Here is a 16,757-nt window from a genome sequence, read left to right on the forward strand (position 1 = left end):
TAAAAAAACATAGCTACTGAAGAGAACTGAAGAAAAACAGTTTTCCATATAGAGTAGTGGACACTTGGAATAAACTAGATAATGAAATAGTATGTGCAAAAACCATTCATGAGTTTAAAAGCAAACTGGACACTACGAGATATGAAGGCGGGACACCACGAGTATAGCTCCCCTTCCCGCAAAATACAACTAGGTAAATAAATTATATAAATCATTTGCAGGGCACAACATCTTTGGTAATGTACTGCCTGCATTTTTCTGTGGAAGACTGATTTTTTATATAGTTCTCTTGTTAATGTGAAGAAATAGGGCTTTAAAATCAATATTTGTTAGTTTTCCCAACCAAAACCCTAAATACCTATGTTCTCTCAAACTGCAGGAAAAAGATATAAAACAACTGATTATCCGAATGAATTTCATATTGATTTACATATGAAATCATTCTTTTCATTTCCACCAACCTCAACCCCAATTCCCAATGTGTTCCCTTAGATTGTTGGGGTGAGGTTTAGGTGGGAGTACAAAACAAGTGATTTCCAATAATAAAGAAAATGAGATTCATTCCCATGAGCAAGAAAATTATAGAAAAAATATGTATTTCACAGAAAAAAGCCTCCATGAATGCTTCTGAATTTCTACACATTAAGATCACATCATGCTATGCATGTTTTCATTGACAATAATTTATTTCAGTAGCTACAAGCCAACTTTGCTTGCAACATTCTAGACTCTTGATAACATCTTAATATGTCCAAATTATGCCTTGTTTCATATTGGGTCACCCAATTATTAGATCCACAGTGAATAGTGAGAATATTCTTTAACAAGATTCTTGTTTGCAACATTCTAGACTTTCCTGATATTATCTATCTATATACTAAGGGTGTCTTCCCCCTTTTAAGGGAGGTAGCCTGTCAAAGCATGCACCCACTCCCACCCATTTCAGTCCCATCTACCACCCATTGTTTACCTCTCATCTTAGTTCCTCGTGGATGAAGGGTCATCCTTTTCTTCTGCCCATTGCCTGGGTAAGAGGCAATGCAGCAAGACACAGAACATCCACAGCAGGGTCACTTCATTTACACAGCAACCCTCCCTCCTTGTCCCCTCACGCAGAAAATAAAAGAGATGAGTAGAAACACCATTGGGCTGCCTCAAAACATCATCCATACACAACCATTCACCACTCACAACTATCCCCTGCCTTCTCTTCTCCATGCTCAACATACATTCTCCTCTTGCTCAAAGCCCCTCTCAACCAATCCATCCATCTCATCCTTGGTTGTCCCCTCAAATTAACTCCATCCCCCTCTGATTTCCACTCTTTCTGTTAGGTTTTCTTCACTCACTCTTACTGTGTCCCCAAACCATCCCAATAATCTTTCATCAACTCTATCTGCCAGCTCCCTTTACTCCATTACTCTCCTCTTCACCTCCTAATTTCTAATGCTATCCAACCTTGTAACCCCTCCCATACTTCTCATACAATTCATCTTGAACACATTGGATCTAGAAGTGGAAGATCATGTACTATAAACTTAATATGCTTTTACTCTAGATTAATAGAAATAATACAAGGAAGAGATGGTTGAGTAGACTGTACCTTCTTGGATTTACAAAAGGCTTTTGACAAAGTACCACACAAAAATTTAAACAATAGGTGGAATACAAGGAAACTTATTGGAATGGATGAAAGATTTCTTGAACGGAAGAAAAATGAGTGGTACTTAGAGAAAAATACTCAAATTGGGTAGATATGATAAGCGGAGTCCCCCAAGACTCTGTATTGGCTCCAATAATGTTTGCTGTTTATATAAACAACATGAAGCTGTGGAATGTTATATGAACTTCTTTGCAGACAATGCGAAACTACTGAAGAGAGTAAGTACATAAGAAGATTGCAAATCTTTTCAAGAAGATCTGGACAAAGTCTGGAAATGGAGTAAAAAGAATTAAGTTAATTTCAACATTAAGAAATGTAGTATAATGGAATTTGGAAAAAGTAAATATAGAATATCAGGTCAATATAAAATTGGTACAGAGGAAGTTATAAAAGTAGACTCAGAAAGGGACCTAGGAGTAATTATCTCAAATGATATGACACCAGACAAACATGTTAACAGAATAGTTGGAGAAACTTAGAATTTGATAAGATCAATGAAAGTGGCCTTTGACTATATGGATGAAGAAATGGTAAAGAAGATACTAGTTACACTGGTAAGACCAAAATTGGAATACGCATATACATTTAAACTTCTCTCTGCCTCTCTTATAATTCCAAGTCTCTGCTCTATACAGTGTTGTAAGCACAATCACCCCTTCATATAATCTTCTTTGTATCCATTCCCAGATGCCTATTTCATGACACTTTTCAATCCCATAAGACATTTACTTGCTTCTCTCAATCTACAATTTACCTTCACCCCCACTCCTCCATTTCCTACCACATGCAACCCTAAATAATTAAAACTGTCCATTTCATCCAGTATCTCTCCTTTAACCTTGCTTTTACCCACATTTACCTTCCACTTTCTCCTACTGCATACCTTCCCAATCTCCATCACAGCCTTAATCCATCCTCTGACCCTGCCACAAGCAGTGTTATCCACAAACAACAACTGGCTCACCTCTCACTTCTCTCCACTATCTCTGACAATCTCCAAACCCCTGCCCCCTCACATTTACCTCCCATACCATTCCATCCATGTACACTTTGAAAACGAACTATTTAATCATTTAAATAGAAACATATATCTAATCAAAAACAGAAAGAAAACTGGAAAAAAAAAAAAAATTGACAGAAAAACTGATGAGCAAATTATGGACTGTTGTTAAGAACCATCACTCAAATTCAATCCCTCCCCATGAAACAGTTGGTGCAACTCAAGGTAAAATACCATTACCAAAACAGCAATGGAACTTCGACAACAAGCATTTCTCAAAAACAAGCTTCAAGCCCACATCAGAGAATAGAAAAAAATATTTTAAAAAGTACAGAAAAATCAAACCAGATACTGAAGCCATCCCAAATTTCCAAAGCTGAAAGCCTTGACAGGATCTCAAACATCCACATAAAAAACACTAGTCAAATAACTATAAAAACTTTAACCTTATCAATGAGTCAAATTTTCATGCACACTGTTGGCTGCCTGATGTACAATGATTCAATGATGCATCACAATTCGATGTTCACTCAACTGCAACTACAATATAAATATAACCAAGATGCCGATGCTGGTATTCTTGTATACCTGTAACCTTAAATATTGTAACATCACCCATGGAAAACTACACCATAACACACATATGAACAAACATGCACCCACAGCCTTAGGAGACCATTATTCCATCACATGACCAATTACACTATCTCCAATGCACACATATATCACCCCCCCACCCCAAATAAACCTGAACACAAATTGAGTCACAAGAAACAACCACACAATGTGTCTAAAACTGTTATAGCATCAAACCTTCCTGGATTTCCCATTTGTAATAATAACAGGTTAGTGATTGTAAAAACTGATAACCTCCCCCTCCAGAAACTGAGTTAGCATCAACCCTGTAACATACATACATATACCAAGACTTTTTCCCCCTTACAAGGGAGGTAGCCAAAAAGGACAAGGCATAAAATCACTCCCACCCATTCCATCCCCGAAAACACTCCACACCCCTCCACCCTCCCTCCCATCTTAGCACCTCCTAGATGACGGGTCATCCCTGCACCCTGTCCACTGCCCTGGGTCAGAAGCAGTGTACTTTTAAAGTACCAGAATATAATATCTTCAAAGGATACGAAGTTTCACTAACTTTTTATTCGAATACCTGATCCTGAAATCAATACCCACTCGCACCTCATGATGCCTACATAGGCGTCATCACATGCAAGGGGATAACTGACATTTTCAACTACTCTTGGTTACACAACAAAATACCAAACATCTGGAGAACTCACATAATCTGTGTTAAGAAACTAAATAAACCACATGTAACCCCTGCATCAAACAGATCAATCTATTATCCAGAGTATCATTAATGGAAAAGCCAATAACAACAAAAATCAAATCTGAAATAACTACCTCCCCCCACCAACATGGATTCAAAGAAAACCACTCCACCAACACATGCTCATAAACATCACACAAGTACTGGAAGGATTCACAAAAAAAGATCCACCAGAAAAAATAATTATGGTAGCCATGGATTCGAGGTTTTAGACGAGGTCTCTGGACATATACAATCCTAAATGATTACTGGGACAGACAGACATAACAACAGGAAGTTGTTAACCAACTTCATAACAGGAAGACCATGATGACTAACCCAAAACAACTATATCTCAGAAAAAAAAAAAAAAGGCTATACAATGGAGTCCCTCATGGTTATACTTTCACATATTGGTCAATCTCTGCATGAATGATCTCCCAACTTCAGAACCAGAACTAAACAATTACATTTGGTCATATGCAGATGACCTCACAATAAGAACCCAGCACAGTAAATATAAAATAGCAGCAATGAACACCAAAGGCTACTTGAATAAACTAAAATTATGGCTCAAAAATAACAGAATGGAAGCCTCACCCCTAAAATCAACAGTGATGTTGCACCAACCATGAATCAGAAAACCACCCTATAATGAATTTATGTGACCAAACCCTCTAATTAGAAAAGAACACTAAAATTCAAAGCATAACATTTGATACTCTGACTTTCAGCCCATATATCAAAGACCTGACAGCAAAAATCAACTAAAGATATAAACCTACTTCAAACCATTGCAAGCACAGACTCTGGACAACAAAAAGAAACTAATAGTGATCTTCAAGTAATTAATAAGAAACGCCCTTGACTATGTCTTTACAGCATGGTTCCCAACAATCATCCACAAAAACACAATTTACAAACTTTACAGAATGGAACAGGATGTGCCAAAACCACCCCAACTAACCTGCATACAAAAATAAAATCCTCCCCATAGAACACCACATGAAAATGACAGGAACACAATTCTAAACCAGAACCTTTAACACCACACAACCAGCACACTATGTCTCACAAGCAAAAAATTAAATCAATAAAATGAATAAATAAAATTAAAAATAAAGAGATAACTAAACACATAAATAGATAAATAAATACACATGGGTAAAAGCAAGATGAGATGTACAAGGGGAGTGGATGGCAATATATTGGAGGTGAGTCTTAGAGGAGAGAGGTTTGAGGAAATGCATAGTTCTAAATATTTAGGGTCACATGTAGCAGGGAATGGAGGAGTGGGAGTGGAGGTAAACTGTAGAGTAAGGTAAGGAAGTACATGATTTGGAGAATTGAAAAATGTCATGAGAAATAAGTACCGTATTTTTCGGACCATAAGGCGTGGGCAAAATCCTTAAAATCGGCCAAAATCGGGTGGTGCGCCTTATCGTGAGGTGCGCCTTATGTGTGGCTTCAGTGCAAAAAAATGCCTCGGATAGTGACGTACTATTTTGACACGTTTCGTAGCTAGCCTGCCGACAGCGACAGTGCATAGGCCTAGCAAAAGTTACAACCAAGTTATAACCAAGATGCATGTATCTTGACAAGAAAATTGCGAAAACTTCAACAGTTTTCAAGTCCATGCCACCGCATTCTTTCACGCTATCATGGCTATGACATGATAGCATCCCCAACACAGACAGCCATTTTACATTGGTCTAGTCTCGCTCCACTCCGACTGTAGTCATTTGGGTATTTTTTTTAGTTTCGACCATGGGCGCAATATAGCAATAGAAAATTATTAATTTTGTAAATTAAAATGTATCAATGTAATATGCAATTTTGTGGGTGGAAATGAAGATAAAAAATACCTTGCTACAAGCAAATATGCTAATGAACGAAGTCTGTAGCATAGGATCGGGACGCCATTTTGTTGTCTGTCAACTGACGGCCTCGGTACTTCCAACAGTACCTCGCCAGGTACATTTTCTTGAAGGAATGTTATGGAGTGGAGATACATGCATTCCTTCAAGCTGCAAGAACTTTGTATACCCCGCAAGCTGAGAGAGTGGTTGAAAAGCCCGCCAACGTCTCTCACAACGACGACAACGAGGACGAGCCACATGACATTTAATTTGCAGGTTATGATTTATTAAACACAGGTAAGGTTAGGCTAGGTTAGATGAATTTATCATCCTTTCATTTCTTCGACGCCAGCATCTATCATAAACATGGCATACCAATCGTCCGACACGACTTCGTTACTTACGAAATCTGTTTTAGCAACTTTTTTGTTTTTTATTTCCGCTCACAAAATTGATATTATGTTGATACATTAAAATTTACAAAATTAATAATTAATTTTCTATTGCTATATTGCGCCCATGGTCGAAACTAAAAATTGACCGTCATTTGTAATAAATCTTGTGTTTTTAAGTGAGTAGAGAATTCTGGGAATAAAACTGCTAATGTTGGTTTTATTCCCCATAATTCCCATAACGTGTTTATGTTGTTTTTTTGGGGTATTGGCAGGGCAGACCGTCCATGGAGGTGGTCTGATTTCACTGACCAAGATAAAAAAAATACATAATTTATTTTTGTAATTTTGCTAAATCCCAACCAATTTTTCTCATTCAACAACGAAAATGTTCAGTTCTGAACGCACTCACATATGCATGATTATCCGATGACGAGACCAGGTGCACCTTATGTAAGGACAGGGAATAGCAAATTACGGGTGCGCCTTATGGTACGAAGTGCCTTATGGTCCGAAAAATATGGTATCTGAGAATGGATGTAAAATTACATGAAGGGGTGATTGTACCTATGACACTCCACAGGGTGAAGATTTGGAATTTAAGAGAGGCAGGAACCAGAAGTTTAAACGTGTTACAGATCAAGAGTCCGAGAAGTATGGAGAAGTTTACGAGGATAGAGTGAGAAACAAGGTAAGGAGGGGAGTGGAAACAGAAAGGGGACCGGCAGATTGAGTTGATGAAAAATTACTGGGGTGGTCTGGGCACATGGAAAGAATGAATGTGGAGAGATTAGTAAAAGAGGTGTGGAAAGTAGAGGTAGATGGAGTGAAGCTGCTCATGCTCAAAGCCCATCAACCCCTTCAAATCCATCAGGATGTGCAGAGCTGGCACTCAGTCTCTGGACTGGGCCCAAGGTCTCTCTTTATCAACTTCATCTGTATTTCTTATACTTTTTCACACACAGAGAGCTGACAAACAGCAATTCTTTCCTCTCCCTACCACTTTGAGCTGGTGACATAGAAACAGTTCCACACTGATACAATACTGAAAACTGTCTGAAGATTTTCCCCAGAGAGATCTGTGGGAGGTTCCAAGAACCATTGCCAGCCACTGTGGGCCCACAGGTTTTCCACTTCATGAACCTTGTGGCAATAACTAATTGAGTGACCTAATCAGTAATGGCAAGACACCAGGTCACACAGAATGACAGCAGCACTCAGTAGTATGACAGGACCAACAAGGAGGGTGGGGTGGGGAGCAGGCACCAGACACTGTCACTTTCAACTTACCTAGTTGTATTTACCTAGCTATATTTTATGGGACAAGAGCTATGTTCTTTGTGCTAGGTGCCCATAGTGTTGCAGCATATTCTAGTTTAGGTCTTATCTGTGTAACAACTATTCTTTTTACTATCTCCTCATCTATGTAGTTGAAGGTCACTTTCACTGATCTTAATAAGTTATACTCTCCAAATAATTTATTGACATGTTTATCAGGTGTCAAGTCGCTTGAGTATGACAGAAAATTTTGAATGTAATAAAAAGATGTTTTGGAAAGAAATTAAGAGAGGAAGAGGAGGCAAATCAAGTAGAGAAGAAAAGGTAAAAGGTGCAGATGGAGAGATGATAATGGAAGAGAAGGCAGTAAGGGGAAGATGGGCAGAATATTTTAGGGAGTTGCTAAATGTGAAGGAGGATAGGGAGGGAAAGATAGCTGCAGTGGGAAATGCTAAGAAAATGACCGTGATGAGTGAGGAGAATGGAGGAGAAATAAGGAAGGATGAAGTGAAGGCAGTTGTTAAGATGATGAAAGCAGGTAAGGCACCTGGTCTGGATGGATGCCATGCAGAATGTCTAAAAAAAGGAGGTACAGTGATGGTGGACTGGCTGGTGATGTTATTTAATGTTTGCTGGAGAGAGGGTAGAGTGCCGGAGGACTGGAGGAGTGCCTGTATAGTTCCACTTTACAAGGGAAAAGGGGACAAGTGTGAATGTAGTAGTTTCAGAGGGATTAGCTTGTTAAGTGTAGTTGGGAAGGCTTATGGGAAGATCTTGATTGAGAGGATTAGGAGAGGAACAAAGGGAGTAATTGGTGAGGAACAGTGTGGATTTAGGACGGGTAGAGGTTGTGTAGATCAGATTTTTGTGGTAAGACAGATATGTGAGAAAGCTATAGGAAAGGGGAAGGATGTTTTTTGGGCTTTTATGGATCTGGAAAAGGCTTAAGACAGGGTAGACAGAAAGGCACTGTGGGAGGTTTTGCGGATATATGGGATAGGAGGAAAGCTCCTAGGAGCTGTCAAGAGTTTTTATGAGAGTAGTAGAGCTTGTGTAAGGATTGGGTATGGAGGGCAGATGTGGAGGGAGTGAACATGAAGGGATGTCCTAGAATGAGGTGGGTGGATGGGGTGAAGGGGGCTTTGGGGAAGAGGGGAATGTCGGTTGAGGAAGGACGGGAGAGGACAGAAGACAGGGGTGAATGGAGAATGGTTGTATTTGGATGATGTGATGCATGAGGTGGAATGGGCAGGGGGAAGGGGGGTGAGGTTAGTATGTGTGAGCAAAATTTGTCGCAGCCCAAAGGGATTTCTCCCCATCTTCTTGTATGCATGGGGGGATGGAGAGGGGGGGGGGTCGGGGGGGTCGCCAATTTAATGAAGCGGCCTTGCTGTGGATGTGCTGTGTCTTGCGACACTGCTTCTGACCCAGGGCAGTGGACAAGGTGCAGGGATGACCCGTCATCTAGGAGGTGCTAAGATAAGAGGGAGGGTGGAGGGGTGTGGAGTGTATTCTGGGATGGAATGGGTGGGAATGATTTTATGCCTTTTCCTTTTTGGCTACCTCCCTTGTAAGGGGGAAAAAGCCTTGGTATATGTATGTGTGTAAGTCACTTGAAATAATTACTCCTAGGTCCCTTTCTGAATCGACTTTTTTGACTTCGTTTCCAATTTTATACTGTCCTGATACTCTTTTTACTTTTTCCAAATTCCATTATGCTACTACTAATGAACGTATATGCCAGCAGTCACCAATAGATCATAACACCAACTTTTAGGAAGGAAAAATTGAGACTGGTTGAATAGTGTTGTTATTCATCTAACAAAGGCATTTCCAAAGTCAAGCGTCTTCCTCCCCTCATCCTCCTATACTTTTTTGTACTTTTTTTTTTTTTTTTTACTAGGTAATACTGTATCAAAAGAATCACAAATAAAATAGTAACCTATTTGATAAATACTAATATGCAGTCATTTTGCACATTGTCTATCAAAGATAATATACAGCAACAAAATCTTTCACCATAAAAATCATCACTCCTAATAAAGCTATCAACAAAATTAATTATGTATTTGCATACCTTTCTCAGTTGATTATTTTCCAAGTGCAACACAACATCATTTTTTCTGTGGAGAAAATCTGAAAAAAGTTCTTTATTTATATTTATTTCTTCAATTTTGTTGCTACCCACAAAAGCATCTACAATCCTTTTGTAGTTTGGATTTTTGAACAAAGCATCAATACTCTGCAACTGAAATAAAAGCTATATAAGTCTTCTAAAATATCATTTACACATAAATTTCATTTCATCATGTACAATCACATATCTCATATTCAGCACACGTCTATCTAAATACCAAGGGCCTCTTTCCCCTTATAAGGAAGGTAGCCAGCTTATGCCTTGACTTCTTGCAGGATGAACATACTGAGAGCAGGATCCTTTGTCCCATCATTCTGTCCCATTTTGTCGCCTTTTATGACTTACATGGGAATCATGGTGGCAGAGTTCTTTCCTCCCCATACTACAGGGGCACCAGGGAAAAGAAAAGATATACTCAAAGAGGTGGTAAAGGACAGTCTCAAGGGAGGGAACGTAATAAAGGAGGGATAGTCATAGTACAAAAAGTAGCATCATTCCTCTAGAAACAGAGATTTTACTCTAACAAAGACAACTGATGTGTGGCCCTAGTCCATACAGGTGAGGGTTAAAACACATAAAAAAAGAAAAGTGCTCTAGGACCAGCATATCCCTCCATCACATAATTTTCAATTTGAAAAGAACACTTACCTCATTATTACGATAGTCAAAACTTGTGGCCATTGGTGGTATTTGTTCAGGCATCTCTTTTAATCCAATATTTGTACAGTTCACCATGACAAATGGGGCCTTTAAGATTGGTTTAAAGCCTGTAAGACTACAATTACACTTGGGTGGGCAAAGTTCTTTTGTTACCTGAAAGATAAAGATAGGTGGATTTATAACCAGTGTTAGTTTTTCATATCACATCCTTGCTTCTCAACACTTGAAATATAAAATTCTGTAAAGACTGCCAGTGAAAGCCAACTGCTATTTCATCATTTCCAATTCTATGCTTTCCTTTTTGTATATTTTCTAAAATAAGGAATTAAGGGAAAAAAAAAAACTCAACCCCCAATCTCTTGTTGCTCCAAGTTTCATAGACTGGAAACCTTTAAGGCCAGAAACCATTCTGGTCACTGGTCTTTTAATTCTCCCAATGCTACTTGTATCTTTTATATTGTGTGGGGGCCATACCACTACTACATATTCTAATCTCAGGCAGATTTGGGTCTCATAATTTTTTCTAACAATTTCTTCATTAACGTATTCAAAAACCACTTTTGCATCCATCAGTAATCTGCATGTCTTACCAACAACCTGATATCTCTATCATAACAGATTATTCCTTAACAATACTCCCAGATCCTTCTCCTATTCTGCTTTTCTACACTCCTCAGGCCAGAGCCAATGCAATATAGGACAACACTTCCACAGGGCCTGACAGCCAGAGCTGGTTCACCCCCACCACTTCATTATATGGTAAGCACCCATTTCCTTCCCCATCCACTCAAGAAATATATGGAACAGACAAGAATATTCTTTTGGGATACATCATTGCCACATCTGTTGAGAAGGGTTGTACATGTATTAAGAATGACATGGTCTGAAGGCAAGTTTTTCTTGTCCACTCTGCATGTTTCTCAAATTGATGAGGGGGTGTTGCCATATAATGAAGCAGTTGGGATAAACCAGTTTCAGTTATTGTGCCCCACTGAGGAAATGATGTGTCCAGTTGCACTGCCTCTAAGCTGTGTGGTGTAGGACAGGCATGAGTCATCCATAAGGCTAAGATCAGAGGGACAATAGATGGGTATTTGGATGGGTGTGGGATGGGTATCATGCTACATTTCTTTATGTTGAAGTCCACTTCCCACTTCTGACTCCATTCCCAGGCCCTGTTCAGATCTCTCTGTAGTGAGTCACAGTCCATTTCAGTATTCATTTTCTTTAACAATTTTGCATCTTCTGCGAAGAAGTTCATATAACATTCCACACCTTCGTCCATGTCATTCACATAGCAAACATTATTGGAGCCAATACTGATCCATGTAGAAATCCACTAATTACCTCCTCCAAAGTAGAACTCTTATCTATGAGCACTACTCTCATTTTTCTTCCATGCAAAGAAGTCTTCCATCCATTTCATTAGTTTTCCTTGTATACCTCATATGGTTTCCAGTTTTTTTAATAGTTTTTTTATGAGGGACTTTATCAATGTGACTGATATGTTATATATTAGATAAAAATTCCTTTAAAATTGTTTGATTAGGTCCCTGCTCTACCAACATTAATATACATAGTGCTACACAGAAGGAAGTACCCACACAAATATACAAATAAACTATGCAGAACCCTCATAAGCTAGCAAAGCTGCTGGAGTAAGTTATATATACCAAAGGCTTTTTTCCCCCTTACACAGCAAGTATCCAAAAGACAAAGGCATAGAAACCACAACCACCCATTCCATCCCCTACATACTCCTCTCCCCTCCCTCTTATCTTGGCACCTCCTGGATGACAGGTCACTCTTGCATCTCGTCCACTACCCTGGGTCAGAAGCAGTGTCACAAGACACAGCACATCCATAGCAATGCTGCTTCATTTATTCGGCAACCCCTCCTCTTCAGCCCCTCATGCAGAAAAGGAGAAGACAGGGAGAAATACCTTCGCGCTGTGTCAAATTATTTCTCATACATACTCCCTCACTCCCCCTCATGCATCACAGCATCATCCATATACAACCATTCTCCATTCACCCCTATCTTCTGTTCTTTCCCATCCTTCCTCAACAGACTTTACACTCTTTCCCAATGCCCCTTTTACCCCATCCAGAGTAAGTTAAATATATATATTTGTATCTAACATTGTTAGTCAACCCCTACTAAGGTGTCATGAGGCCAATCTCATTCATGTATCAGATCTTCAATGATTATCAAAAGTGGTATTCTACCATTGAAAAGGAGGACCCCCAGCCTCGTATTAGCTTTGAAGAAATTCCAGATATTCCTGGACAAAAAGGTAATCATCCTGAGCAACCCTAATCCCTTGAAGTATATCATAGGTGGGAAAACAAAGAATGACAGATTAGCCAGATGGGCATTAGCACTCCAGGGATATGATCTAAGTATTCCACATATCCCGGGAAAAACAAATGTAGTAGCTGATCCCTTGTTGTGTCCTGATACAAAATGTTGAAGCCTTGCTTCTCACACTTAAATATTTTTATCCGGGAAAGGGGCATATGTCATGTTCCATGACACGTCACTGACACAAAGGGATGTGGGTATGGCGCCATAAGCCACATCCTAGCAAGAGCCATAGTGCTTGCCATTCTTAGTAAATTGATTACAATAGTAGGTTACCTTAAATTAGATAATAAAATAAAACTTACATTAGGCTTTTTCTTATGATACATGACTAGTTGCAGGAGATTTGTAAGCCAATGGCAAAGGAGTACACAATTGAACCTTTTGCCCCTCAGAGGTTAGAGTGCATTTAAACAAGATGATTCTATGAAGTAGTAGCTTTGAATGTGTACTTACATTTTTCCATTTTTTTTAGATAGGTAATGACTGAAATTATGTAAGCCTTCTTCACACAAATAAAAAAAATAGATGGTTGTGTGGAGCTGAGCAAATATTGATAGAACAGGCTTATGTAGGCACACATCAGCACCTGTCCTTGACACTCATGTTGTGCACTCACACTGTTTACACCCAACTTCATTGCAATTCGATATATTATTTAATCATATAATGTAAATTAAATGATTTGCACATAACCCACTTTTACTATCCAAGTGAAGTTGAAAATATCTAAAACAAACAAAAAAAAAAAAAAAAAAAAAAAGGGGGGGGGGGGGGCAAAATATCACCCTGGCCAGTGGATTGCAGAAACTGTTCAGATCACAGCCAAGATTCAATGCAGCAACTCAAATACAAATGTCCATGACAAATGTCCATGACATCGGTTACTGGCACCAACCGAGCTGGCTATGAAGTTTGTATTGGTTCCTTTTGATCATTTTGAAGTGCTTGGCATCCTTGAGGACCCTCAAGAACTTAGGGACACCTTCAAACAAGAAACACTGAAAGCTGCCAAGGAATACATCTGAGAGCGTCCAAGGATAAGAAATGGTGTTATACAGTAGAGTGGAGGAAAGCATCTTCGTGGTTAATGTGAGTGAAGATGAAACTGGGAGATGTAGGTTTTTGTGTGTGCATATGGACCTGGTAGTGAGAAAAATGAAGAAACAAAGTTTTATTGGATAGATTTAAATTATTATTTAGAGTTTTGTAAGGAATGTAAATGTAGTGGTGCTGGGGGACCTCAATACTAGTTGGGGATAGGCCAATAGAGTAGTAGGGAGGTTTGGGGTGCCAGGTAAGAATCTTAGTGAAGAAAATATATTGGAGTTGTGTTTAGAATGGGATTTGATGATTATAAGCACAGTGTTTAAGAAGAGACCCAAGTATAAATATACATGGGAAAGAGTAGTGGACAGAAGGGTGGTAAATAAAACATTAATGGACTACTGGTATCCAAAGGAAGGGCAGGAAGAGTTCTAGATATTCATGTTTTCTAGTGAGATACCTGGGAAGTGTCTGATAATTTTTTGGTGGAGATAAGTGAATATGGAGGGAAACTGGAGGAGGAAAAGGGTGGAAGATAAGGCGGGTCTGCGAGTTAACAAACTGAATGACAAGGAAAAGGAGAACTGAATACCAGGAAAAGATGAGAAAGGTGTGGGAGGTGGTGAGGGATTAAGGGGAAGTAGAAGAATGATCATGTCTTCAGGAAGTGAAAAAACTATGCAAAAATGGTATGTGTGATGATGAGAATGGGTGGAACAGAAGGAAGGGTAATGAGTAGTAGGATGAAGAGGTGAAGGCAATGATAGAATAGAAGAAGTAAGCATATGTGGATTAGCTACAAGGGAAGCATATGAGAGGTACCAGAATAAAAGAGAAGCAATATGCAAGGTGAGGGAGGCAAAAAGGAGAACAGATGCAAAATGGGGTAGCGGTCTGACAGTTAATTTTGAAAAAAAACAAAAATACATATACATATATATATATATATATATATATTTTGGAAGGAAATGGAGTAAAAAGGGGACAAGTCAGGCATGGAGGGCAAGATAAAGGGTACAGAGAGACCAGGACAAAGTCTGAGAATGGAGTCAAATGTGGGAAGTGAACTTCAACATTAAGAAATGTAGTATAATGGAATTTGGAACAAATAAAAAGAGAATATCAGGACAATATAAAATTGGTGCAAAGGAAGTAAACAAAGTTAGTTCCAAAAAAGACCTAGGAGTAATTATCACCAAAGACATGTCACCAGACAAGCAGATAAACAAAATAGTCGAAGAAACCTACAATTTACTAGGATCAACAAAAGTGGCTTTTAATTACTTGGATGAGGTAATGGTAAAAAAAAACAAAAAACTAGTCACACTGATAAGACCAAGACTGGAGTATGCTGCGACACTACGGACACCCAGTACAAAAAAGAATACAAGGAAAATAGAAAGAATCCAAAGAGCAACAACAAAGATGGCCCCAACACTTTCAAAATTGACATACGAGCAAAGATCATCTAGATTGGAACTACCAACCCTGGAACAAAGAGGAGAAAGAGGCAATCTATTGACCATTTACAGAATCATGAAAGGCATGGAAGTCCTTAACAGAGAAGACTTATTAAAGTGGGATAATAAGAAAAACAAGGGTACATGAAAAGAAACTTGAAAAGGATATAGAAGAGATCTGAAGAAGAAAAAAAAAAATCATCCACACAGTGGTGGATGTCTGGAACAAATTGGACAAAAGAATAGTGTGTGCAAACCCCATACAAGAATTTAAGAACAAACTAGATGTTGCGAGATACAAAGACGGGTCACTACAAGCATAGCTGCCCTTCCCACCAATACAACTAGGTAACATGAATTGACATTAATGATAGTAAAGGCATTTAGGGGAATATGGATAGAATATTTCAGACTAACTGAATGTGGGGGATGTTATGAGGTTTTCATTGTAGCAGTGGAAGAAGCTAGGAAAATTATGGTAAAGGAAAATGAAAAAGCTATAAGAAAAGCTGAGGTGCAACAAGCATTGAAGGTGACGAAAGCTAGAAAGCCACCTGGATTAGCTGGGTGTCATGTGGAGTGTCTGACAAAGGGAGGAACAATTATTGTGGATTGGCTAGTGAGGTTGTTTATGTGTGCATATGAGAGGGGGGTGCCAGAAGACTGGAAGAGTGCTTGGAAAGTTCCATTGTACAAATGAAAAGAGAACAAATGTGAATGTAGTAGCTTTAAAAGAATTAGTTTGTTGACCAGAATTGGAAAGGCAAGTGAAAGGGTGTTAAATAACAGAATTAAGAGAGGAACTGAGGGACTAATTAGTGAGGAATAGTGTGGGTTTGGGAAATATGAGAGTATGTGGATCAAATATTAATGGTACAGCAGATATGCAAGAAGTTTTTGCAGAAGGTAATGATGTATTTAAGGCCTTTAATGATCTAAAGAATGTTTTTGACTGGGTCAACAGGAAGGTAATGCATATATAAAGGATATGGGGAAAGCTGTTTAGGTGCACCCAAAAGTTTTTACATAAGCAGTAGAATTTGTGTTTGGGCTGGGAAACGTGAGAGTGGGTGGTGTGAGGTGAAGGTGCACCAATGTTGTGTTCTATCACCATGGCTGTTCAATGAGTGCATAGATGGGGTGATATAGGAAGTAAATGCAAGGATTGGAGATGGTTAGAGAGAAGGATAGGAAGTATGAGGCGAGCTAGTTGTTGTTTGCTGATGACACTGCTCGTGGCTGGGTCAGATGGCTGAAAGTTTTGAAATATTTTCAACTTTCTGGCTGAACATCTCACACACATGGAGAACAGTTCAAATAGTACCAATCTTGAAACCAAAGAAATCTAAAAAACTGCATCATACATACCAATGTCACTACTCTTCACAATATCAAAGCTGATGGAAAGATTGATTGCAACACGAGTCAACTCAGAAATGCCAGCTTCCCTGTATCAATATGGTTTCAAAGAGGGCCACTTTACCAACACTGCTTACAAATATCATACAAGTACTGGAAGGAAGAAAGAAAAGAAAAGAGAGAAAAAAAAAAAGACCAGTTATGGATGCT

General features: G+C 38.9%; 1 protein-coding gene across 1 annotated transcript in view; it reads right to left on the minus strand.

The window, feature by feature from the left end:
- LOC143038579 (protein halfway-like) overlaps positions 1 to 16,757 on the minus strand; it is a 58,578-nt gene that overhangs the window by 11,539 nt on the left and 30,282 nt on the right. The window contains exons 7-8 of the mRNA XM_076207975.1: positions 10,305 to 10,469; positions 9,597 to 9,767 (exon numbers count right to left, since the gene is read on the minus strand). Of these exons, the coding sequence (XP_076064090.1) occupies positions 9,597 to 9,767; positions 10,305 to 10,469 (336 nt within the window). The remainder of the gene's footprint in view (positions 1 to 9,596; positions 9,768 to 10,304; positions 10,470 to 16,757) is intronic.

Source organism: Oratosquilla oratoria, chromosome 2 (assembly GCF_046742065.1).
Source record: "Oratosquilla oratoria isolate Oo_2021 chromosome 2, ASM4674206v1, whole genome shotgun sequence".
Taxonomy (NCBI): Eukaryota; Metazoa; Arthropoda; class Malacostraca; order Stomatopoda; family Squillidae; genus Oratosquilla; species Oratosquilla oratoria.